Here is a 25,404-nt window from a genome sequence, read left to right on the forward strand (position 1 = left end):
TCAAAATTTGTTCTACTTAGTAGGTACTAGTGCTACATCTAACATAAGTTGTTTATGTTTCCAAGTTATTATCAAATTTCTCACTTTAATTTTTTCTTTCATGATAAGCTAAAACAACTAAGTAAGTTCTTTCATGTAACTTAACAGCATGAATATGATATTTGATACTATTGAATCAACACCTTCTTGCATAAATCAATATCATTGTCTATGCACAATGTCTTAAACTATGGTAATAATAATCACAACATGCAAGCATGTGTATTTTAGTAAGTGAATTTATGCATTAGTTATTCAAATCTCTCCACCAAAAATTGGATATTGTTGTTGAAAGACACATCAAAAATCAAGCTATGACTCTAAAATACTTACAGGGATTATAATTAAACACACCATTCATAATTCATTTATCTATATATGTAATCCAGATGTCATTATATACTAAAGGGAGAAAGAGGTAACAAAACCACAACACTATGACACTACTATAAAACTCCAAACCTTAGCCCAACATATCATTGCCTCAGGATCAACTTTCAAGGCAAAAAGGTCCATAATAACCAGGGACTTTAGTGAAATTTCGTGTTTACTGTCAAGGAATTGACTGATAGTAAATATGCATAGTCAAGGATCTAACAGTAGGTTGGTGTTTAATGGAAGATTGATTTTGAACAAAAAATATAATTAGATGACATTTAAAGATTTAAAATTTAGGGATTTGATATTCAATTTGGGGATATTGATTTTTGGTTCAGGGATCAAAGTGACCATTTTCTACTTTCACTTTAGTCCCTGTGACACCTCATATGCGTCACATCATCACTTAACAGATTTTTTTAACGTCAGGGACTAAAGTGATAACAGAAGTGCAGAGTCAGGGACTTATTTGTATTTAATCCTGAGTCAGAGACCTATGTGACAGCGATCTGCAGAATCAGGGACTAAAGTGACTATTTGCTCAATTTTTAAAAGGTTCACAGTTCAAACCCTCTTTCTTGTTGTGACTATTTCTTCCACTTCAGGTAGAACTATGCATTACCCCTACCAACTGAGCTAAACTCACGGGGATACTTAATAAATAAAAGATGAATGCACGCTTTTTTTTGTTTGAGTTTAATAAATAAAATATATGAATAAACAAATAAACCATCTAAAAGTAATTATTAATTATTATTATTATTAATTTATTATTATTGAATGAAGAGTGAAGCTGCGCATACGTGTGTTATTCACTCAAAAAAAAAAAAACAAAAACAACAAAATCGCAAATCACAAACGGCAAGCAGCAGGAACAAACTGAAGAAAGAGAATGAAGCAAGAAACGGCAACAGCAGAATCGCAAATCAAGAGTGGTTTGATGGCGAATAATACTTGTAATTCTTCTGATTCCCATCATAAACGTCTTGGTCTTTTAAAAGATCAAGTTCATTTGGTTAAAAGGAAAGACTCTAATCGCTATGTGATTTCTTCAATACAAGATCAACTATCATTTGAGAAGGGGTTTTTCATTGTGATTCGTGCGTGCCAACTGTTAGCCCAAAAGAATGATGGAATAATATTGGTTGGGGTGGCGGGTCCTTCGGGAGCTGGAAAGACTATATTTACCGAAAAGATACTCAACTTCATGCCCAGCATTGCTGTCATTTCAATGGATAATTACAATGATGCTAGTCGAATTGTTGATGGCAACTTTGATGGTAAATTATAATATGTGATTTCATGTTTGTGCTTTGATATTGGACATTTAACCATAAGTTAACTGCTTGAAGTTAAGACATAAATCTCTTGTGCAGATCCACGCTTAACTGACTATGATACATTGCTCCAGAATTTACAAGATTTAAAGGAAGGGAAGACGGTCCAGGTTCCGATATATGATTTCAAGTCCAGTTCACGCGTAGGATACAGGTTAAATGCCTAGTCATTTTGAGCACTTGTTCTTTGCAATTTGCATATTTTCTGAGTTGATTTTTCCTTCGGCCAATGTTCCGCGAACACTATTTTTGGACAAAATAAAGATTAAATTTATGTAGCTGCTTACTAGTATTGTTTAATATATTTGTAATGATATGAATGTATAGGTCTTAGAAATTGTGGTTGGGCCTAACACAACCCCACAAAACCAGCTTGTGAGGTGAGGGTTGCCCCCACTTATAAATACATTGTCTGTTCTTAATATTGGCCACAAATTTCTGTTTGTTGCTCTGATCTCTGTCAATTACTATGTAAATCTGAAGTTCGCGAATAATTTAATTCAAAATTCGAAAGGATCCTTCACTCCATTTTCATTTGTATGCCTTCGATTCCATGTTAAAGTGTACCCTGCTAACAGGACTGTAGAAGCACCCAGTTCCCGTATTGTGATTATTGAGGGTATCTATGCCTTGAGTGAGAAGTTGCGAACATTGCTGGACCTTCGAGTTTCTGTTACAGGTGGAGTTCACCTTGACCTTGTAAAGCGAGTGATACGTGACATACAACGTGCAGGCCAAGAACCCGAAGAAATTATTTATCAAATATCTGAGACGGTACTTATAATTCGCTTCATCATTTAGGTAGATTTTGAGAGTAATTGTGTCTGCAGAAGTGGTGAAGTTCAAACTTTTGCAGGTATATCCAATGTACAAGGCTTTTATTGAGCCAGATCTTAAGACGGCTCATATAAAAATCATTAACAAATTTAATCCATTTACTGGATTCCAGAGCCCTACTTATATATTAAAGGTTAGTTCCAATGTAGCTCAGTTGATCTAAAGGAAAAAAATGGGCAATCCTGATGAATTAAATACAGCTAGTAACTGTTGTATTATTTGTTTCAGTCAGCAAGAAATGTAGCAGTTGATCAAATTAAAGCTGTTCTCTCTGAAGATTTTAAGGAAACAACTGAGCAAACTTATGACATATATCTTCTACCTCCTGGTGAAGATCCAGAAACATGCCAATCGTATTTAAGGATGCGAAACAAGGATGGGAAATACAGTCTCATGTTTGAGGTTATATTTTATATTCTAAAGTGACCTGGTTGTTTATACAATATGATCTCAGATTTTAATAAAACATAATTGAATTGAAATATCGGGGAAAGACATAAATAGGACTTGGAATGATTAATTTAAATTGATATAACCACCAAAACATATTTATACTATTATTTTAGGTAATGTATTAGCATAGTAAGACTACAACCTAACATGACTAAAAAAATGCATAACAAAATACTTAGGGCCCATTTGGATTGACTTATTTTTTCGCTTATGCAAATAAATAAGCTTTTATGTATTATTCATAAGCTTGTCAAGGTAGTTTATGAAAAAAAAAGCTTATGAAGATACAATTTTCGTTAGCGAAAACTTGTGAAATAACATAAAATCTATTTATTTGCATAAGCTATTTTTCATAAACTAAAAAATAAGCCAATCCAAAGGGGCCCTTAATGCTTGAAAAACCTTATATTCTAGCTGATATCTGTAAGTATATTTAATAGAGCGGTGTATAGAAAAACATTTTCACGTTGTTAGATGCAAGTAACTAGATGGTGTTGTTTTATCAAGTAGCTAAAATGTAACCTTGCTGGTTGTAGTAATGTATGATAGAATGATTGTGTTGATGTGTGTTGTCTAATATTTGGAAGGTCAAGTCGTTAAGATCTTGAATTTGATATTCAATTATCATATTATTCTCATGGTCAGATAGTGAGGCATATTCAACAACTTCTGCTGAATCCTTAGACTGGATCATCTACCAGTAGCCAAACTCCTCTTCCAGCAACACTAGGACCAGTGGCTTCCTTTCTCTTTTTAGGTTCACAAGTCACTGATTATCTGAGTCGATCTTCACCAACTCTTCAGTTTTCTTTTTTAACCTTTTGTAAAGTGGTCATGTGCAGTTCAGATGCTGCCTTCTCAGTGTTGTCATTATAAAAAACCCTCAAATCCGTTTTTTCTCTAGTAACTATATACACTATTTTTTTTAAATGATATACAAAGCGCTATACTTACGCCATTATGATCTAAATTTTATTAATTGAATAGAGCTTGTTTTGCAAGACTTTACAGCTGAGCAAAACTTTATAGAATAAATAGACATACATCTAAACATACAAAACTACAAATTTAAGGCTAGCTGGATCATCTCTACATATCTAGATTTTAAATGGCTTGCCTCTGTGGATAATTCTTTAGAATTGGCTCAACATCCTTTAGGGATTTAATTAAAAAATAAAGAAAAATATGACTAAATAAGAGTGACAACTTTTTTGAAGCACAGATAATTTCAATCATTCTAGGTGCTGAAGCTAATAACATAAGAGTGTGTTTGGGTAGCTGTTGGCGCCAAGGTAGCCAGGATCGAGTCCCAGCTCGTAGGATCGCACGATCTTACGTGCTTTCCCCACCAAAACGAGCTACGACCTTGATCTGGGTCGTTTTTGCCATTTTTATGGTCAGGATCTAGTTTCTGCAGCAGAAACGTAAGAAAAAACGTGCGGGGCTTCACGAACCGGGTCGGGTAAAAAAATAAAACCCGGTTATATATAAAAACAAAACGCGTTTCTTTCATCGTCACCTTTTCTAAGCCCTAGCCAAGCGGCGGCCGCGATTCTATGTCCCTTTTCTGGTGAAGTTTTTGCCGTCAGTCACTCTCTTCCGTCTCCTAACCTTGTTTTCGTTCACTTTCATCCACTAAAACTCAGTTTTTCACATTACCCTTAACTCTGCGTTTTTTCCTCCCTTATCTCTGTTCTCTGTTATGATTTTGAATAGTGATGATGATTATGACTCATTAATGTGTAGTTTAATGCACTTAAGTTTCATAAGTTTTTTTATTATGTTTGTGTGTGTATGTATATGTGAAGTTACAATTTTGCCCTTGAGTGGGTTCTTACGAACCGTGTTACGTTCCTCATGTTTACGTTCCTACATCGGCCTACTGAACCTACGTAGGATCTCGATCCTGACTACATTGGTTGGCACTCATTCCAAGGTTCCAAAATGAAACGATATCCCTTGTTGCTGTTAAGGAATCGAAGTTTGGTGTTGTGGGAACAGATACCATACATGCACATTGCAACAAATATTTGTTCTTGCGTCTCCTAATATACTCTGCTGCTAGGTTTGCTATGAATTGTAGTTGTTCTTCAGATATGAAGTTTGAACGTTTCCTTTACGGTTTCTCTGATTTTAGTTTTATCAAACTTAAAAGTTTGTAGTAGAAGTATATTTGGGGACTTTTAGTGGTAAAGTGATTGTTCTTTATTGTTTTAGAACTGTAAACGCTTGATATTGTCTTGGTCTGTGACGTTCCTCTTGCTTTTTTTCCTCCTTGGACCAATTATAATAAGTTCAATTTTTGATATCGTGCATATTATATTTTATAATTCTGCATAGTTGATGCCTGGATAATGAACTTTTCGATTAGTGGCAACTAATTGATGCCCGGTAATTTTTCAGGAATGGGTGACAGATAGTCCCTTTGTCATATCACCGAGAATTACTTTTGAGGTCAGTGTGCGCCTCCTTGGTGGACTAATGGCCTTGGGATATACGATAGCTACTATCCTTAAGAGAAACAGTCATGTCTTTTCTGATGATAGGGCTTGTGTGAAACTAGATTGGCTTGAGCAACTTAATCGACATTATGTTCAGGTAACTGTCATAAGTCTATAATACAATCTTCCTACCGATATATGCTTTACTTGAATTTTACGTTTCATGAAATTCTCTAGGATTTCATGTATAGACGTGCATGTCGAATTATCCTTTGAGTTTTGATTGATCAGGTCAAACTGGATTTATTTTAAAAATTATGGAGTCAATGAGTATATACTTTTTGCATTTTTTTTACTATATATCGTCTATTGTTCCATGGTAATTAGTTTTATGGTGCATTGTTTTAACAGAGTTGTGAAATAAAATATTGCTGTTAGTGTCAAACTTTTAAACTAAAGCGACATGCAGCTGTTTCTTCAAATAAGCATATCAACTATTTGCTTCCTCTCATTTTATTTATCTTTTTTTGTGATGCCTCTCATTTTATTTATCAAGATAAGGAACAAACTTCCAAAGAATAATAAATATCAAAAAGAGCAACATTGTGTTATATAGCTTCACCATGGTTGGGTCTAGAGAACGATCAGATCCATGGCAGATATATTCTAGGAAGCCTCACCAGTTCTCTTGCATTTGCAAGAGGCTGATTTGATGACTTGGATCCATAATCTAATCACATGACAAGAAATTCAACTGTTACATTAAGGATCTCGTCCAAATAATTTTTTCAAGTAAAAATATTTATATTTAACCTGTGAGTTCACTGTTTCCATGTTGACTTGGATTTCTTCCCGTTACTTGCCGTTACTTATCATCTGACACATGTCATAGACATTTTGCTCTTCTATTTCTTTGATTTTGCACTCTGATTTTTAGATTGATAACTAATTGTGTGTTTCCCTGATATGTTTGGAAATTTACAATAAATAGGTACAAGGGAGAGATCGCTTAGTTTTGAAAGACATAGGAGATCAGCTGGGTCTCGAAGGTTCCTACATTCCTCGTACATACATTGAGCAAATTCAACTCGAAAGGCTCGTGAATGAGGTTATGGTATGACTGCTAACCATATGCTAATATAAACTATATCAACATTCTCTCTCTGACTGTTCCACAGGCCCTACCAGATGATTTGAAGACAAAGCTTAGCCTAGATGAGGATTTGGTTTCAAGCCCCAAAGAAGCACTTTCTAGAGCCTCTGCTGACATGGTTGCCCTGAGAAATAAGAATATGAGGAGGTAAATTTTTTCCATCTAAGTACATAAGAAGAAATGCCCATGCTTTCATTGATTTTGCAAACAATTTACTTTTTGATAGAATTCAGCAGTCTTGACTGGTCCATTTTGGTAGCCCTAACTATTGGGACAAGGCTTAACTGTTACTTTTTCAAAATCAATTGGTCAAATGTCATAGACTTCTATAATGTAGTAGATATAGATTCTCAAAGGAAACCTACACAAACAAAATTCGCCGCTATGTTGATTGAGAAAAACATCTGTTTTAACAGTCCCAAATCGGATAAATTTGTAATTATTGAGAAATTTTACTAGGCCATCTTTAGGCAAGGAATTACCTATCTATATTTATGAGTATTTTTCTTTGTATAAATGGAGCCAATGAGATTTGCACCAAGGACCGCATGTATATTACTCCAATCTCTTACAACAAGGTTATGCCTAATGGCTTAGTCCATACATGTTTTGAATTCATCGTCAGAAATAATATTTACTTTTTGATTGAAGTTCAATTTAATTTTGTATCAACGTGGATTATTTTGTTACTTTTTTAAATCACTTCTATGTTACTGCCTGCCTCTACACTAGTTGAGTATTTTTTGTAGTGTCAATGTTGAGAGGGGTTTTTCATTTTTGTGTATTTTACAAAAAGAGGAAACATATGTATGAGTTTGTTAATATACATCTTGGAAAACTACTTGCTATTGTTTAATTATGTGTATCATCAACAGTGGATTGTCTCAGTCATATACAAATCAAAGGGACAAAAATGCAGCCAAAGTTAATGGATATTTTTCCAACAATCAGGGGTTTGGGGAAAGAAATTCAGATTCCTCAACAACACAAGTAAATAAGGTAATTCCAATCACTTGCAATAACTCTTATTTCATGTAATTGTACTGAACTTAAATCATCACTTCTGTGTTGTAGGGAGCTATTAGTCAGCTTTCAGAACAGATTTCTGCCCTCAATGATAGAATGGATGAATTTACAAATCGTATTGAAGAGCTGAATTGCAAGCTAACCTTTAAGAATAATTCTCCAAGCCAGCAAAATATGTCAGCTCAAGCTGAAGCCTGCAATGGTTCTGCTCCGACGTCTTACTTCATTAACAGTTTGGGCAATGGTAGCTTAACTGGTTCTAAGATTCCACATTCCTCGTCTTCATCACAATTAAATAAGGACTCTCCCTTAATGGATGAGGTATGCTATTCTCCTATTTTTATCCATTAGGTTGCACTTTTGACCCTTTTAAGTTGATTTTTGAGGGCTGCACTTTCCTGGAGGGAAATATTTGATTGTTTGCTTATAATGAAACAAGTCTAATTTCTCTCATGTTAAGAGCCTATGATAGATTAAAAGATGGAGATTGGAGAATTAAAAATGGTAATATAATACCTTTTATTTGGATCCCGATAGGTACCGAAATATGACTGGAAAATTAACTTGTATTGATACTAAATCACTCTACCAGAAGGATAAATTCTGTTACATAGTATACTAAGAAACAAAAATGAAAATTTTACTATGAATCGGAGCAGAAAATAAGGACGAACACAAAATGATAAACCTGCTGGAATAGGAACCCTATGCTCACCCAAACTTGCCCTACCCAAATTTTGTCTGAATTCTTGCTTATCCTTCCCTCTTTCCTGCCACTATTTGTAACCTCACGTAATCCCATTCTAGCTAACCTGCCATGTGGGTGGGTGGTTTGTTGCAACCATCCTCTGACGGTCCAGATAAGGGGTTGTCTCTATTAAATCCCTTAAAGGAGTCAGGATGGTGGAAAATGAAAGACAATATTTCACCAAAAAAAGAGCTGATTTTTTCCACATTTTTATTGATTTGTTTGCATGTCATTTGACATTCCTTTTATAGGGTTAGTTCATGATTTTAGCAGCGAAATTATTTGACCTGAGGAACAGCAGTGAAGCTATGAGAATTTTCACATTTCTTGATATAGAGCTTTCCTATTAGTTTCCAATTGTCTCCTATTAGTTTCCAATTGTCTAATAATGGTTTCATATTAGTTGCCGGGAAACAAATCCTCTTGCTTCTATTGGGTAAATTATTTTGGCTGAATACAAACAATTAAAGATGTTCAAAATTAAAAACACATAGGTGTTCATCACTAGTTTTTTATTTGTATTCTGTGACCAGTAACTGGTGCAAGTCCGGTGCTGTTATTATAAGCAGGGTGTATGACTTTGGAATCACTGCCGCATTGTCTTATTTGATTCACTTAACTGCTATGTGTTATCAGATATCTGGCATTGCACGTGGTCAACGTCAAATCATGCATCAAATGGACAATCTCAATAATCTTCTCCGGGGTAGCTTGGGGGAGAAGTCTCAGCAAACTAGAACCAACAAGAAAAACATAACAACAGATTCAAATTCCATTGCAGCTACCGTTATCGTGGTAGTCGCAGTTGGTTGTTTGGGGATCTTCTTGATGAAAGGTTTGTTGACCCGAAAGTGATTCCTATATATGCAAAAAAGTTACTTTTCCTTCACTGTGACAATCCCTTCTGGAGAGAGGTGTTGAAGCATTTATTGACAGTTAAAATCCAGAATATGGAAACAGTTAATTAGGGTCAGTGAAAGTGTTATAGCCACTTGAAATTTTGTAACTTAGTTGGCTTTGTTAGCCCAATTTTAAGGCATTTCTAACCTTCAATTCACAAGAAGTAGATTGTTTTAGAATATTGATCAGGTGGTATACCAAAATATACTAAAATCCAATCTTTTCTCGTTTTGATTCTTTACATGATTTTGGTAATGTTGAGTTGAGTTTTGGGGACAATTTTACAACTTGACGACTAATTGAGAAGTTGACTATTCGAAATTTAGAGGACAATGTACTTTGGTGTGACAAGCAAAATTTTAACAAAAATTGTGTCATTGATATAATTTTAGCTTACTTTACCAATAATGAATATTTTTGAAATTAGATTTATTATGAGAACTTTGTAATATTTGTATTCACATAAAATAGTTAAATAGTGTTTATCCTGCTATTTCAGCGAGATTTGATTTATCCCATGTAATTTTTTTTAGATTCTCCCTTCATTTCAAGATTCTTTGGATTTCAATGTCTAACTTATTTGATTGTGTAACGTAGTTTATGTGGTGTGCCGACTGGATAATTAATTTTGTTTTTAATATTTTTTTGTCCACTTGGGTAAAGAATGTCATTATGTTTTATTAAAACAAATTCAACACCATCATCGTCATCTGTTATCCGTCTCATTCAACATCTTCATCAACAAACATAAACCCAGAATATCATGTGCATTTTGAAAATGCCTATCCGAGTATTTCTTCTTCTTTTTGATATTTTGAAAGATGTGGTTAGTTGTTTTTGTATGCACTCTTCTCCCTTAGATATATCATATAATGATTCTTTTGAAATTTCATTTTTGGCATAAAAGCTTTAGGTTAATTTAGATATATCATATAATGCTTCAGATCATTGACCAAAAAAATTAATTTGGATCAAGTTGCCATACACAAGGTTGTTTAAATCATATTATTATGTAGGATTCGTATCACATATATTTGATTTGAATCATATTATATCTTCACCATTCTATTTGTAACAATTCAATTCATTTGTCAGAGGACAAAAAGTTATAAATCATTTCCTTATGTTTGCAAGTTTGGAGGAGAACATAATAATATTCTTAAAATTAAAAATATATTAATCATAAACATTAATTTACCACTCTTTAAGAAAACACTTTTTCAACAAATGTAAAAGATTTTTTAATTTCCCCCTATTTTTCTATGCCTCCCCTCCAAACTCCCAAACAAAGGCTTAAAAAACAAAAAGATATGAATCATATTTTCTCATAAGCCGCTTAGTTTACAACAATTCAATTCGCATATATGATGAATCGCATTATAAAGATTTGAATCATTTTTCAAACATACTTAACTTTAATTTTTCACAAATGATTCATATGATATGAGGTCAGCCTTTTTATGCTTTGAGTTGTTCTAAACCTTTAAACCTATAAATACTTGTCAGTTCTCACTACTAATATTTACTCCCTCTGTTTGGGAATATATGACCTATTTACTAAAAAAAAGTGTCCCAAAATAACTGAACCATTTCAATTTTCAATACAACTTTCATCATTCCCAATACAATATAACTCTAATTAATACTACTTTCATCATTCCCAATTCAATATATTCCACTTTCCCCTTTATTTATACATTTTTCTTAATCTATGTGAAAAAACAAACTGGCTCAGATATACCGGGACGGAGGGATACATTACTGAAACAATTTATTCTCACACAGGAATCCTGAAGATGATGGTGATGATGATCACGCCGATAAACATTTTGCATTTTAGTACTAGTGGCATTTTCGTGATTAAACTATGCTGAATGGGGTTGGACAGAACAAAAGAAATCAAACTTTCTTCTTCTTCTTCTTCTGTCTTCCTCCAGCCGCAGCACAAAAACAAAAACAAAAACAAAAACAAAAACCCTCAATTCTTGATCACCCACTCAGATCTTTCAATGTAAGTTGCCCGAATTTCACACTTTTCTCTCTCCATTTTGTTGAATGTAATGTAGTAAATACTTTGATTTTGGATATATTGATTGCAATGCTAAACTGTGAGGGAATAATCAATCAATCCAATTACTAAATTTTGTTTCAGTAATTGCCTCCCCTGTGCTTCTGCACAAGAATTGCTAGAAAGCAACCATGGATGGTATGTCATTCCTTCATTTTTGTTTTGTGTTAGGTTTAGGGAATTTTATTTATTTATATGTCTGGGTTTCATTTCAGTTGACTCGCAGCCAAGTATGGAGGAAACTATTTTGGTTGGTGATGATCTAATGATGGGTCCTCCATCACCAGAAATAGCCTCTCATGTGCTTCAAGGTGTTGTTGATCTTTGTGATGGAATTCTCAGGAATCTATTTTTGTGTAAGTCTTTCTTATCCCCTTTTTTCTTTACTTCTTTGCTTTTCAACTTATATTATTAAGACTTTGTAATTAAAGAGACGGGAAAAGCAGGCCAAACAAAAATATGTATATAAATAAATAAAGAAAAGCGACTATTGTAACATTTCCATTAGAAATTTGGGTATTGCTGAAGTGCTTGATTTCAACTCTGACAGTCTTCCCTTTGTTTAGTTAGGATATCCTTTGTTTAAAAAAGGTAAGCCTAGGGCAGTGTGTCTTCTGCCTGTTATTGATAGAATCAAGAGTAAGCTCAGTTCATGGCACCCCTGTGGTTGTTGGAAATCCTGCCCCGAGCGTGAGGGGTTGTGTTGGTAATCCCACCTTAATTGCGATTTGCCCTTAGTTGCCTTGTGTTGGTAAGTTGGCTTGTCTTTGAGGGGGTGGATTTAGTCCCACAACGGTTAGATAGGACGCTTGATAAGAGTTTATAAAGAGGAGGCACTCCTCACCTTACAAGCCGGTTTTGTAAGGACGAGTTAGGCCCCAAATTTCAACAGTTCATGCGATTTTGTATGATTGAAGAAGTGGAATTAAATACGAGTATAATTTATTGGGTCTGACAAGAGTGGAGAGATTAAGGTATTAAGCCAGGTTCAACCCACTGATAAATGTTAGAAGTTGCATACATTACATGATTTTTGTTGTCTGTTTAAAATGTTCACATTAAATATCTATTATAGCATTGTCTTATTTATAAGCTTCATTCATATCTTTTAGGCTTGCAAATCAACGACATTGAACCATTCTGTCAAGACGAGATTGCTCTATATAAACAATGTGCTGAAAGAAGGGTAAGATCATTGTTGTTAGTTATTGATATTCTTTTATTTTGTTTTCTCTTCATCCTCCTCCTCCCTCTGACCTCTCTTTCTTTAACTACTTCAACTTATATTTTACCTTTTATTAACACTTTCAACATCTTGCATTACTTACCGTAATATTTGAGATAGGGACATGATAGCAACAATTCAGTTTGTTAGATCTACCATCATTTTCTTTTGTTTCATTTTTACTTTTGAAAAAAAAAATGCAGGATAGGGAGATAAGGAAGCGGCTTCAAGATAGTGAATTCAAATTGGGTTCGTCAATGCCTTTAGATGCAGCCAAGGAGAGGTCTACTCAGCTTGAGGCAGAAGTTACATCATTGGAGAGGTATTTTCAAATAATTGCTATGTGGTCCGTGTTTGCTAAATTGTCCAGAGAATGTTTCTTTGCTTAGCATAACCTGAGGGAACATGAAGCTAACTTATAGAAGATCCTTGAAGATGATTTTTTCCTGAGATTCCAAAGAAATTTCTGTAGTTCAGCTTCTACTAACATGATTATAATTTTTCAATAATCATATTTCTACTTTTATTGTGAGAAGTCCGACAGCATATTGTTCTTCCAAAATTATAATTGAACGTGTCTCTAAACATGAGTTCGAATGCCACCATTTGAAAATGGATATTAAAAACACTATCAGAGGGCCTTACTTTCTTGAGCACAGTATATTCTCTGTATTCAAAAGAATTAATTTCATAATTGCACTTGGATTTCCTTACGGTCTTCAATATTTCGATTAGCTGACATTATGTCTCTGCCACTTTGGCTTTCACATTATTCGCAATTCAATATACAAAGATATGGGATTGATACGAATTCAATGATGTATCCATTAGATAGAAATAAATAGAAAAATGAATCAAAAAAATGATTTGACACACAGATATCTTATGTTGAAATTTTTGATATCTGGCTATCATAAGGATTTTATTTTGAAATTTTCGGTGCGTGGATATCAAAAAAATTTATAGCACATAATCTGTCGCTCACACTATTCATTTCAAATGTACAGGCGCTTGATTCTTGCTAGTGGAGTTCAGGGCATAGAAGGTTTCCGCACAAGATGGAGCTTGCATGGCCGCCTTACTGATTCCAAGTAATGTTTATCATCCATAATTGTGTTTTTGTGAAGCATGATTTGATTTCGGAAATTTTAATCTCACTCTTTTGCATTCATGAAAATCTTTTTTTATCATTTAGTTGTCAGTCATTAAAGTTTCTATTGGACGTATAGGGGTTTGATCCACGGATCTTACTGGAGTCTCGGTTTCCTAGGATGTGTTTGATAAAAGTAATTGATAAACTAATTAAAAGTTGAAAAGTTGCTGCAAGATGAGAAGTTAATTTTCAACTGAAAGTCTATAAATTCTTGGAAAACAAAGCTGGAATTTTATAAGTGTTACCTTATTGCATTAGAAGTGGATGATAAAATCAACATTTGAATTAGTTTCTCGATATGAAAAGGACATAAAAGATGATTTTATAATATTTTTATATTTATATGTGAGTGTGTGTGTGTTATTTATTTTAACTTAGTTTCGATGATAATTTTAATTAAACAACTTAAAATAGAAGAATAACATGAGAAGCTATAATCTACAAGTTCAAACACCTTTATGTGAGTCAAATAAACGTAGAGCAAGTCGAGTAAGTTGCAAAACCTTAGTACCTATCTTGCAAATTATTGCAAAACCTTGTTGCGATATTGAATGGTTTAAACTGGGCTCTACATACCCTTACTTAGGTGTTGTAATTAGTATTAGGGCCCGTATGTTTTAGATTTTAAAAAATAAAACATTTGATGTAGCAATGTTTGTGTTTAAGTTTTTTCTCAAAAAAAAAAAAAAAGTTCTTTCAAAGATAATTTTGTTAAAAATATATTTTTTTGGTGGAAATGAAATAACTATTTTGATTTGATTTTGAAGAAAATGATTTTTAATAGAAGAGAGTGAAAAACATAGTTCATGGTGTCTATGCTTTTTTATAATATTAGTGAAATACTATTTTGACATGCATAGTTTTCAAATTTGAATGCTTTTTTAATCAGAGTTTATTCTTTTGTTAAAAATTTCTAAAGAATTCTTGAAATTATTTATACAAAAACCAATTTTATTTTAATTAATTTATAGCAAACGGGCTCATAGTATGATTTACTCCTTCCATGGTAGTTAAGCACCCGATAATGCTCTTTTTTGAACATGAAAATCTTGGTTATGTCATATGGTTCATTGCAGAAAAAGATTGGAGTCCTTAAAGCAAGGCATGGATGGAAGAAAAAGATGAATCCTTTGGGGAATCAACTAACTACCGGAGTTAGGTTCTTGAGGGGAGGGTTGAACCTTCATCAGGTGGCTGCACATTGCCATGTTCCCCTCCCAATTTAAATTACAGAAATTCTATTACTTTTTAACCCTCATTTTTATGATATATGTAATGGGTAACAGGGAGCATGTATTAGAATGAAAATAAGTTATTGTCTAAAATGAGTATTACAGGCATTTCAAGATTCTTTTTAGCCAAAGTCATCTTTGTATTAAATGGCGTGGTCCTCTAAAGTGACTAGGAAACTACTTATTTTAAATGTATATTAAATATATTTATTAATCAATAAATAAACCAATAGTTGATATTTACATTTACATACATAACAAACTACGAGTTTCCTTAAAAAAAAAAAAAAAAAAACATACAAACTACGAGTAGGGATGTGAAGTCAATTTGTTTGAGCAAAGAGTTTGATGTTCAGGGCGTAGTTTAAATGAGTTAGAAGAGTTTGTTGTTTACGGTGGTGTCAGAGAGAAAATACTAATGGTGCGAGGGTTACAAAATTAATACCTGGGATTAACTTTCCCAGGAATATAAATGTTGGAATTTTATTCCCAGGAAATTGTAGAAAAAAGTGTTTGGTCAATAGTATAATTCCTGGGAATTTTTTATGGCATGAACGTTAAATTTATAAAACTACCCCTGTCAATACCATCGACATTTCTAAATCCTGTTGATGAATAGCCTAAACTCTAATCCTTCCTGAGTTCTAGACAAACCAGGTTCTCTTTCTTGTATTACACATCCCTTTCCCTCTTGGCCATCATCCCAAAATCAATGCATAGAAGTCCAAATTCAATTGGGGAAAATTCCAATGGAACAAAGAAAATTATCGCCGATAAAAGGAAATCTTTCTTGTAAAGATAATTTCAATTATTTTTCATTTTAAACAATCAACAACCAAGAAATATTGATATCAGATGATCTTTTCAACAATCATATAGGAGGTGATAAGCATTGGTTAAGGGTAGAATTGGATTTTTACATAAATTTACCTGGGAATAAAACTTTCCCATCCTATTTGACAGGAATAAAAGTGGGCAAAACGTGGGTCCAACGTGGGTGTAACTGTCATTATTTTTTTCCTGGGTGTAATTTATTCCTAGGCATATTTTTTTTTGTTCCCATCTACCAAACAAAGGCATATGTAATTCCAACGTTAGATTCCTGGGAACTATTTTTATTTCCCTCAAACAAACGCCCCCTAATATAACACTTTTTTTTTAGGGAAAAAATACTAATATAACACTTTTTTTGAGGGACTAATATAACACTTAAAACAAACATTTATCATTAAAAAAAAAACACGAAACTACAGGTGTATTTTTATTTTTTTAATAAAGGGAAACTACTTGTTTTTGTACCAAAAAAAAATAAAATATGTAGTTTTTTTGTTGTCAAGTAGCCTAATTGCTAGATTCACACACATTATGTGTGGAGAAGTGGGGAATTTGGGGTTCGAACCTCGGCCCCTGCACAAATTATCACTGGTAGCTACCAACTAAGCTACACTTACGGAACAAATATCAATAGTTGATTGTCTATTTTTATTTTACACCATTCACTTTAGACAACTAAATTTATTATTGTCATATTTGATTAACCAAATTTGAAACAGGCAAACAACTTATAATGGATTCAAGTAAAAATATCTTTTATAAAGTTGTTGAGAAGGTTCCTTAAATGCTTACAAAATATTATTATATTAGTTAATTGTAATTATTATTTGCCGATACAACGAGAACAACGATAAATTAGAAGGGGTGAATAGATTGTCCCATTTATCAAAACTTTTTCAAAAGCGATCAATAGCTATGTCAAAGCAAAACCTAACCTTAAACAAGAAATAACAACACAAGAGACAAAACAACTTTGATATATGTGATGAAATTATCAACAAGTTAATCTCTAATTTGAAAGGTGATTGAATTAATAAATGTGTTAATATCAACAATGTTGTTGAAAATTAGGTTTTAGAAATTATTTAATCACAAAGCATATAGTAATTAACCTAATTCATCATCGTATGTCAAAATAAATTTGCAGAAATTAAAGAGTAAAGAAAAAGAGAATATGAATTTATAAAGATTCCTCAACCATACTCTATGTGAATACATCATTTCTTCGTAAACACGTTTATTCGGTGTTCAATGGTACAATCATATATATTTTTTTAGCAAATAACATGATTATTTTTTTAAAACAAAAATGATGATTACTTTTTTTAAAACCAAAATTGTATAAAATGAAGGGCAAAATACAAGGGTATTTGTGAAAACACAGAAAAGATGAAGGCCCAAACCCAAGCTCCCAGAAACCCTAATCATACAAGGGTATTTGTTGAGTGTTGTTTTAATCTTGTCAATTTTCTCTGCTACATGCATCATGTAGCAACTTTGCATGATCAACAATGTGAAGCATTCTTCCCAGCACGTTTCTCTTCTTGTACATGGCAACGTTGGTAATGAATGTGTCTATGACATCCTCGGCTACATAACATGGGCGACATCTCTGATCTGACTCAGAACCTTTTGCTCTATTTCTTTGTTGTTGTTTTTGTTCCCTTTAGAGGAAGTTTTGAGGTAGACATTTATGATTTCGAGTTCGTTGCGGAGGGATATGATTCTGTCTTCCACTCCTCTCAGCAAATTAGCTTCGCGTTGCAGCAGTTGGGATAAATGTTCCAAAAGGAAGGTTACCACGCTATCTGCCATATGTGTAAGAGGAAAATGATGTTTTTTCTCTGTGATACTAACAATTTTGTTATGTCTTATTAAGGATTAAGGAAAACAGAGTTGTTATATAATATCCTATGAGTGTGTGTGTTTTGTAGATAGTGTGAAATCAGGAAATAGCAAAGGAAAGTATAAAGAAAATCGCGCCTCAATAATTCACAAAGACTTGGGTCCAGACTTTGGTTAAAGTCGAAACTTTTTTGATTTCTGGCTGCTACGAAACAACAAAAAAGTTCCATTGCACCGTCCACTTAATTGCCTCATCAGTACTTTTTTTTAATTAATGTGTCTATCAGTGAAGTTTCCTTTGTTTTTCTGATACACGGTGACAATGCAGTACAAAAGTAAAACACAACAATTCTGAAATTTCAGGACCCACTCATACCCAACGTGTTGAATAAGCAAAACACATAACAATTCTCATAAATATTGATTCAAGAGAATCAGGACCAAATACTTAACATGAATATATATTGATCAGTAGTTTAGGCAAAGAAGGAATTTGGATTCCCTAAGTCATTAGATCCCTCCGGCCCTTACGCATTAGGGTTAAATATGTTTTAGTCCGTATAATTTTTCAAAAAAAAAAAATGTTTTAGTCCGTATAAATATCTCAACGTTCAAATTTTATAAATATCACAACTTTCACTTTTAGTCCCCAAAAAAAAAATTCTGTTGAACAATAGCCCCTACAATTTTCCGTCTACACTTTTAGTCCCCAATGTCAAATGATCCTAATGATCGATGACGTGGCAGAGCAGTTTTTATTTTTTTTTTTAATGATTGGCATATTGAAATAAACTTTATTTCATAAGATGAATTGCAAACCCCTACGCAATTGCCTTATTCATGGAACTACTTGTGAATATTGATATAAAATACACTCCAATTGCCTTATTCATGGAACTATTTGCCGGATTCTTCATATGGTAAACTTTGTTCTCTGTGGCATATTCACTTATGATGGAAAGCATGTTCGGTATCTGACACGTTTCGATGTTTGATACCGACATATGTGATTACGTTCAATTAATTAATTTTTTTCTAATTTTATCAGTACCATAGTGTCCGGGTCAATGTTACGTTGTGTTCAGTGGGTGTTCATGTTAGCGTTAGTGGTTCATAGTAATGTTACCAAAAATATCATCTTTATTCTCTATCTTAGTTTTCTATCGGTTAGAGTGTGTTTTCTTATTTTCATCTTGCTCAGTTTTCTAGCTTAGCCACCCTGAAGCTCATGCTTTGCCTATCTCTGTGTTCATCACAGAGTGTGTTCTAACAAGGATTTAGTTGAAAATAAATAAAAATCTAGGAATTTAAAAAATAAGGACAAAACCTAAAAAGCAACATGTATGGACCGTCAATACGTAATTAAGGGTACAACGCCCTCTAGAAGGGCCAAAAGAGCCTTGGGCGAACCCCTCTAAGGGTGCCGCCTCTAAGAGCTTCTAGAAGCATCTGGAACGGTCTAAACGTGACTTAGGGCCCAAGTTACTTGGGGCCTAAGTCATGGAAACACAAGCCCAAGAAAGGCTATAAATAACCCCTTTGAGAGCATTCTCAAGACATGATCTAAACACTACTAAACCCTAGTTTCAGATATTGTACTCACTGCAAGTACAACGTAACAATGAGGTAACAATCAATAAACATGTAACGAGCAACTATAAGGTGGAACTGCAACAGCCATAGGTGCAAGACAGAAAATGTAGGGTGTGCAAGATTGAAATATAGCTTATATACAGGTATGAATCTCAAAATCATCCTGCACAACCTCACCCATATGTGGCGTAGTCTTTTTTTAATGATTGGCGTGCGTATTGTCTTGAAGTAAACTTTGTTTCATAAGATAAGTTTCAAACCCCTAGCTTCTTCAAAAAAAAAAAAAGTTTCAAACCCCTAGCATGCCTTATTCATAGAACTCTTCGAATATTGATATAAATTTTTATTCCATAAGATGAAAATCAAACTCCTAGCGATGCCTTATTCATGGAATAAGTGTCTTAATGCCTTCTTTCTACGAAGAGTTACTAGTTTCCACAGTGTATTGTTGCAAAGGTGAAGGGGTTTCAAAATATAAACTGAAATGTGGTATTGTTGCATTACATAAAGAGGATTTTGATAGATGTCTAATCTATCAAGATTGACATCTATCAAGATATTATTAGTGTGGTTAATTTTGACATGGAATGTTTGATTGATCCTTTATTCTGGTTCTCTCAAAATGAAAAAATGTTTCATTATTGCCTAGAAACAGGATATAGTGGAGCTTGTTATATAGTAACCTCTGTTTCCAACAAATGCATGCATGCAAGGATAAATATGCACAGATATGACACTACATCGCAAACTGCTGCTTATATATGCACAAATAAATTTTTCTATACAAATCATTTCTGAAAAATATAGCCTCCTAACTCTAATGGTTGATACATACAAACAAATGGTTGATACTTGATACTTGTGATATTGTACTTGTACATTTTCAGCTACCAACATTGGTCCATTTCACGTTTCCTTTCCGTATATAAAAATCTGATTTCTTCACGACTGAGTTTTTAATTGTTGTAAATCGCTAGTTGTGGATGAGGTTGTACTGATTAATGTTTCTGAGAGGAATGCTGACCCAGTTTACTGTTCAAATGGAAACTCTTAGCAATATTAATTTGATTTATTTTTATATAGAAACTCTGAATACATGAATTTTTTATAATGATAGTATGATATTTTAATATACATGAATGGATTTTCAATGAGTTTGGAATAATTGAACATTTGTGAAACCAAATACATTAAAAAATTTATTAGAAAAGCTTACTCGCTCCTACTGTATCATTGACTATGAGAGATACGAGTCATTTTTCAAAGATAATGAAAAAGAAAGACACATAAAAAATTATGAAAGTTTTGCAAACAACTTATAAACTTGAATGAAAGACGCAGCAGTTTTATTTATTCTACAATGAGCTCACATCCATTCTGAACTTCCAAATTTTGCAGCATTGCAGCCATTGCATTGGAGGGTTTCCGAACACTTACTTTTCTTAAGGCAGTCAAAGACCATAGTTCACTTGGAAGGTTGTCCAACTTACCACAAGAGTCAATGACCAGAATTTGAAGGCCTGTCATCGAACCATTGGCTAATTTCCAGTTTCGAATAGGCAAATTTACAATTTGAAACTCCTGCAACTGTGGGAACCCATCTTCAATACAATTAATATCAAAAAAATCTAAAAACCATTGACTTGAAGACCATCCATTTAAGATCAAAATTTGGAGTTTGGTAAGATTTCCAATAGCATTTATCCCGTCGTCATTCACGCACTTAATACGCGACAATGTTAACTTGGTGATGTTGGGAGGAAACACACAAGCAACAAGGTTGAGGCAACACACAAGTTTTAGTGAACTTAGATGTATCAAGTGCGTCAGACTCTGTAACACTTCCTCGAACTTGTAATTGATCTTCCATCGTGAGGGTGGCCAATCTTTCACAACAAGGTATATTTCAAGCATTTTCAAATCTTTCAATTGCTGTAGGCTTAGCAACATTTTGGGCGCATCACCCTTGAAGTTTGAGAAAATTTTCAATTCTAATTTTCTTAGTTTGGGGAAACTTCCTTTCTCTATGAGAAGTGTTGTTTTTTGATTGAGTACAATTGAAGAGATGGTTTGAAGATTCCACATTACTTCACAGTTGGATTCCAAACGACGACCACGTAGTATGATAGGTGCGAAAGTATACCAATGTGTTAGATGCTTCAGCTTTGTTATTCCATAAGGGAAAGAAATTGTGGTGACCATGGTTGAATGTCCAAAGTCTAATGTTTGTAGATTTTGAAGGTTGCAAACAGAATCTGGAACACTTCTTATATGTTGTGAGTCTATTCTTAAGTACGTCAAGTGGATAAAGTTTCCCAAGTTCGAAGGAATCTTAATACAACACTTTCCCTCAAGATCCAACACTCGAACCAATTTGAAACCTTTGGTAAGCCATTTCCACTCGTTGCTAGAATTGAAGCAGTTCGGGTCAGAGCAAAACAAAGAACGAACACATGAGTGGTCATTGGTACTTGACAAAACATAGTGAGACATGGTGGAATGGACCGACAATCTGCGAGGTTTTGTGGGGATTAAAATATTGTTATCCGTACAAACTTGGAAGATCTTATCCTCTTTGCTCTCTAATATGCAGAGGTCTCTTAGAAGATCATGGATGCGACAAGCTTTCACACCTCCCCTATCCTTCGCTTGTGCTACTTGGATCAAACTACGATCAATCAGTTCGTACAAGTAGTCTTCAGCAACATCATTTGGATCTCTACTTCCTGTTTCTTGAATAAATCCCTCAGCAACCCATAGTTGTAACAATTGCCTTACACGTATTTCAGAATCTTCAGGGAATATCCCTAGATACAGAAAACATGGTTTCAACCTTGAAGGCAAGTCGTCGAAACTGAGTTTAAGTACTACATCCTTGACTTGAGTCTCGTCTCGAGTAAGATACCAATTGACATGACCCAACAGTTTCGACCATTCCCTGTGTGACTTTTCCTTATTTGCCAAAAACCCTGCCAACACCACGATTGAGAGTGGCAAACCGCCACAACTTTTAACTATTTGTTTACCTAAAGATTCAAGATCACAAGGGTACTTTTCTCCTCTAAACACTTTTTTGGAGAATAGCTCCCAACTCTGTTCTGCATTGAGAAATTGAAGACAATAAGGAGGATCACAACTGGTATGTGAGGCAACTTCTTTCAAACGACTGGTTATCAATACTTTGCTTCCTCTGTTTTCATCAGGAAAAGCATCTTTTACCTCATCCCAATCTTGTATTTTCCACAAGTCATCAAGAACTAGCAAATACTTTTTCCACTTCAAGCACTCCCAAACTTTTTTCTTCAGCTCATCATTACTTAGGCTAGAGATGTCTTGAGAATTACTGACACCTTCCTTGTGTTTCTTTTTACCCTTCTTTTTGATGTTGCTGCTGCTTTTACAATCATAATTAATATGGTTGGGCATCAAATTTTGAAGAAGGCCAAGCAAAAGTTCTCGTGATCTACGCTCATTTGAAACGTAAACCCATGTGCGGCAATGGAAGTGGTTCTTCACCTCTTCACTGTTGTAGACCTTTCTAGCAAGGGTTGTCTTTCCCAATCCACCCATACCAATGATTGAAACAACTTTGAGACGTGGGGAAGAGGTATCATCCACTACGAGTCTATTGATGACTATCTCAGACTCATGGACAAAGCCAACTACATTTTCCTCCTCCACGTTTCTTCTTAATCTGTGCAGTGACTTTGTTCTCTCTTCCTCTTCTCTTGCTGATGTTGATTGATCAGTACTTTCTTCACAGTATTTGATCTTGTTTTCGTGTATCTCGTTGAGCATTGTTTTTATCTCGTCAATTTTCTCTGCTACGTCGTGTAGCAACTTTGCATGATCAACACTGTGAAGCATTCTTCCCAGCAAGTTTCTCTTCTTGTACATGGCAACATTGGCGATGAATGTATCAATGACATCCTCGGCTACATGAGCGACATCTCTGATCTGACTCAGAATCTTTTGTTCTATTTCTTTGTTGTTGTTGTTGTTTTTGTTCCCTTTAGAGGAAGTTTTGAGGTAGACATTTATGATTTCGAGCTCATTGCGGAGGGATATGATTCTGTTTTCCACTCCGCACAGCAAATTAGTTTCGCGTTGCAGCAATTGGGATAAATGTTCCAAAAGGAACGCTACCACATTATCTGCCATATGTGTAAGAGGAAAATGCTGTTTTTTTTGTGATTGCTATGTCTTATTAAGGATTAAGAAAAACAGAGTTGTTATATAATATCCTATGAGAGTGCCTTTTGTACATAGTGTGAAATAAGGAAATAGTAAGGAAAGTGTGAAGGAAATTGCGCCTCAATATTTCACAAAGAATTGGGTCCAGACTTTGGTTAAAGTAGATAGAGAATACGTTGATTTCTGGCTAATAGGAAACAACACTAAAGTTCATTTGCACCGTCCACTTAATTACCTCATCAATACTTTTTAGTTTTTTTTTTTTTTTAATTTATGTGTCTTTATGGGTGAAGTTTCCTTTGCTTTTCTGATACATGGTGACACTACAGTGCAAAAGTAAAACTAAGTTTAAAGGTTTCAGGACCCACTCTAACCCAACGGATTGAATAAGCAAAACTCATAATTCTCATAAATATTGATATAAAATACACTCCATGTTGCACCGTCCACTTATTGGCCGGATTCCTCATATGGTAAACTTTGTTCTCTGTAGCACATTCACTTCTGATGGAAAGCATGTCTATCTGACATGTGTTGATGTTTGATACCAACATATGTGATTACGTTCAATTAATTTACTTTTTCTAATTTTATCAGTACCATAGTGTCCAGGTCAATGTTGTGTTCGGTGGGTGTTCGTGTTAGCCACGGTGGTTCATAGACTCTTCCCCCAGCATCCATCAATTCTATTTGTTTGAAGCACTTTTGTCACATTTCATCATAGATACGCATTCAACCGGTGCAAAGGTGAAGGGGATTCAAAATATAAACTGAAATGTGGTATTGTTGCATTACATAAAGAGGATTTTGATAGATGTCTAATCTATCAAGATTTTATTTTGCTTTCTTTTAAGCATGAATAGTATTAGTGTGGCTAATTTTGTCATGGAATGTTTAATCGATCCTTTACTCTAGTTCTCAAAATGAAAAGATGTTCAATTATTGCATAGAAACAGGATATAGTGGAGTTTGTTATATAGTCACCTCTATTTCCAACAAATGTATGCATGCAAATGATAAATATGCACAAATATATATATCGCAACCTGCTGCTTATATATACACAATCAAACACAATACAGAACAATTTATTTCATGCTTTACCCTCAACCCTTGCATGGGTGAGTCCAACACATGCATCAACAAAATCTAAGTCTATAAAATCCGTAGAAAAGATCTGCAACTTATCACCACACCCTTTAGAAAAGCACTGACTAATGAAGAATCTTGCATATCTATGAATACGTTCTGTCACAGGTTTCACACACAAAACCGGGTTATCAGGAACAGGCGTAACAGTATTCTCAACTCTATAAAAGTATTTTCTAGAAACAACATGTTCCTGTTGGCTCAAATACTTCATATTACTCTCAAACTTTGTTAATGGCAAATCTGTGTTAATCCAATTGTCCCTTAGATACCCTGCACTCCAAAGACTGCTCTTTGCCTTCGGTTGTGTCGAATTTCTCGGCTTCCAAACGCATATAACTCTTTTTGGTAGCACCTCTGCAATAGTCTTATCAAAAACATTATCATCTTGGTGAACCAAGTACTCGCCTAAGTTTTCTTCGAGGTACTTATCGAACTGTGGTGGATCACCGTGTCCAAACTCGGTTCTAACCTCGAGGATTATGATTTCGGATTCGGTTTCTGATAAGAACTTTTTTATGTCTTTGATGACAATGTCTACGCTGTACGTGAGGAGAATTCCATGACATACTCTTCGATCCTCTTGCACACGAATGTCGAGCACTCGTGTTCCTCTCACAAGCTGATTATAGATGGATAAGGTTTGGCATTGCGCGAAAGGTCGAGAGATTCCTGGTATGCCGATTTTGTCCGTTGCAGAATCATGTGTTCCAGGCCAAACAATCATTTTGATCTTAAGTTTGTCAGGGTTGAGATTTGCCATCCAGTTTTTTCTGTCTGATGGGTGGTAATCACAGCC

The 25,404-nt window shown here is 34.3% G+C and overlaps 3 protein-coding genes across 4 annotated transcripts; 2 read left to right on the forward strand and 1 right to left on the reverse strand.

The window, feature by feature from the left end:
* The first annotated feature begins 1,253 nt into the window (after positions 1 to 1,253).
* Positions 1,254 to 9,591, forward strand: LOC146931313 (inorganic pyrophosphatase TTM2-like). The gene is made up of 11 exons (XM_085702793.1): positions 1,254 to 1,697; positions 1,794 to 1,908; positions 2,333 to 2,528; positions 2,611 to 2,724; positions 2,820 to 2,993; positions 5,448 to 5,642; positions 6,477 to 6,599; positions 6,664 to 6,785; positions 7,514 to 7,637; positions 7,713 to 7,985; positions 9,049 to 9,591. The coding sequence occupies exons 1-11, from the start codon at positions 1,310 to 1,312 to the stop codon at positions 9,265 to 9,267; spliced, it is 2,043 nt and encodes a 680-aa protein (XP_085558919.1). The 5' UTR covers positions 1,254 to 1,309; the 3' UTR covers positions 9,268 to 9,591.
* A 1,547-nt stretch (positions 9,592 to 11,138) lies between these two features.
* LOC146931314 (uncharacterized) lies at positions 11,139 to 15,233 on the forward strand. 2 transcript variants are annotated; one of them, XM_085702795.1, is made up of 7 exons: positions 11,139 to 11,323; positions 11,465 to 11,518; positions 11,596 to 11,736; positions 12,493 to 12,566; positions 12,809 to 12,927; positions 13,613 to 13,696; positions 14,835 to 15,233. In XM_085702795.1, exons 2-7 carry the CDS (start codon positions 11,512 to 11,514, stop codon positions 14,881 to 14,883), a joined length of 474 nt encoding a protein of 157 aa, XP_085558921.1. In that variant the 5' UTR covers positions 11,139 to 11,323; positions 11,465 to 11,511; the 3' UTR covers positions 14,884 to 15,233. The 2 variants fall into 2 exon arrangements, with proteins under 2 accessions (XP_085558921.1, XP_085558922.1); XM_085702796.1 differs by lacking the exon at positions 11,139 to 11,323 and having other exon boundaries at positions 11,360 to 11,518.
* A 5,332-nt stretch (positions 15,234 to 20,565) lies between these two features.
* LOC146931315 (putative disease resistance RPP13-like protein 3) lies at positions 20,566 to 24,035 on the reverse strand. Its single transcript, XM_085702797.1, has one exon. The coding sequence runs from the start codon at positions 23,421 to 23,423 to the stop codon at positions 20,613 to 20,615; it is 2,811 nt and encodes a 936-aa protein (XP_085558923.1). The 5' UTR covers positions 23,424 to 24,035; the 3' UTR covers positions 20,566 to 20,612.
* Positions 24,036 to 25,404: the final 1,369 nt, after the last annotated feature.

Source organism: Medicago sativa, chromosome 4 (genome assembly GCF_051527215.1).
Source record: "Medicago sativa cultivar Bolivia chromosome 4, Bolivia_mono, whole genome shotgun sequence".
Taxonomy (NCBI): domain Eukaryota; kingdom Viridiplantae; phylum Streptophyta; class Magnoliopsida; order Fabales; family Fabaceae; genus Medicago; species Medicago sativa.

Coding starts and splice junctions, on each gene's coding strand:
- LOC146931313 (XM_085702793.1), top strand. CDS start 1,310: ATGAAGCAAGAAACGGCAACAGCAGAATCGCAAATCAAGAGTGGTTTG. Junction 1,909..2,332: donor AGTTCACGCGTAGGATACAG/GTTAAATGCCTA, acceptor CCCTGCTAACAG/GACTGTAGAAGCACCCAGTT. Junction 7,638..7,712: donor CAACAACACAAGTAAATAAG/GTAATTCCAATC, acceptor TCTGTGTTGTAG/GGAGCTATTAGTCAGCTTTC.
- LOC146931314 (XM_085702795.1), top strand. Junction 11,737..12,492: donor TCTCAGGAATCTATTTTTGT/GTAAGTCTTTCT, acceptor CATATCTTTTAG/GCTTGCAAATCAACGACATT. Junction 12,567..12,808: donor AACAATGTGCTGAAAGAAGG/GTAAGATCATTG, acceptor AAAAAAATGCAG/GATAGGGAGATAAGGAAGCG.
- LOC146931315 (XM_085702797.1), bottom strand. CDS start 23,423: ATGGCAGATAATGTGGTAGCGTTCCTTTTGGAACATTTATCCCAATTG.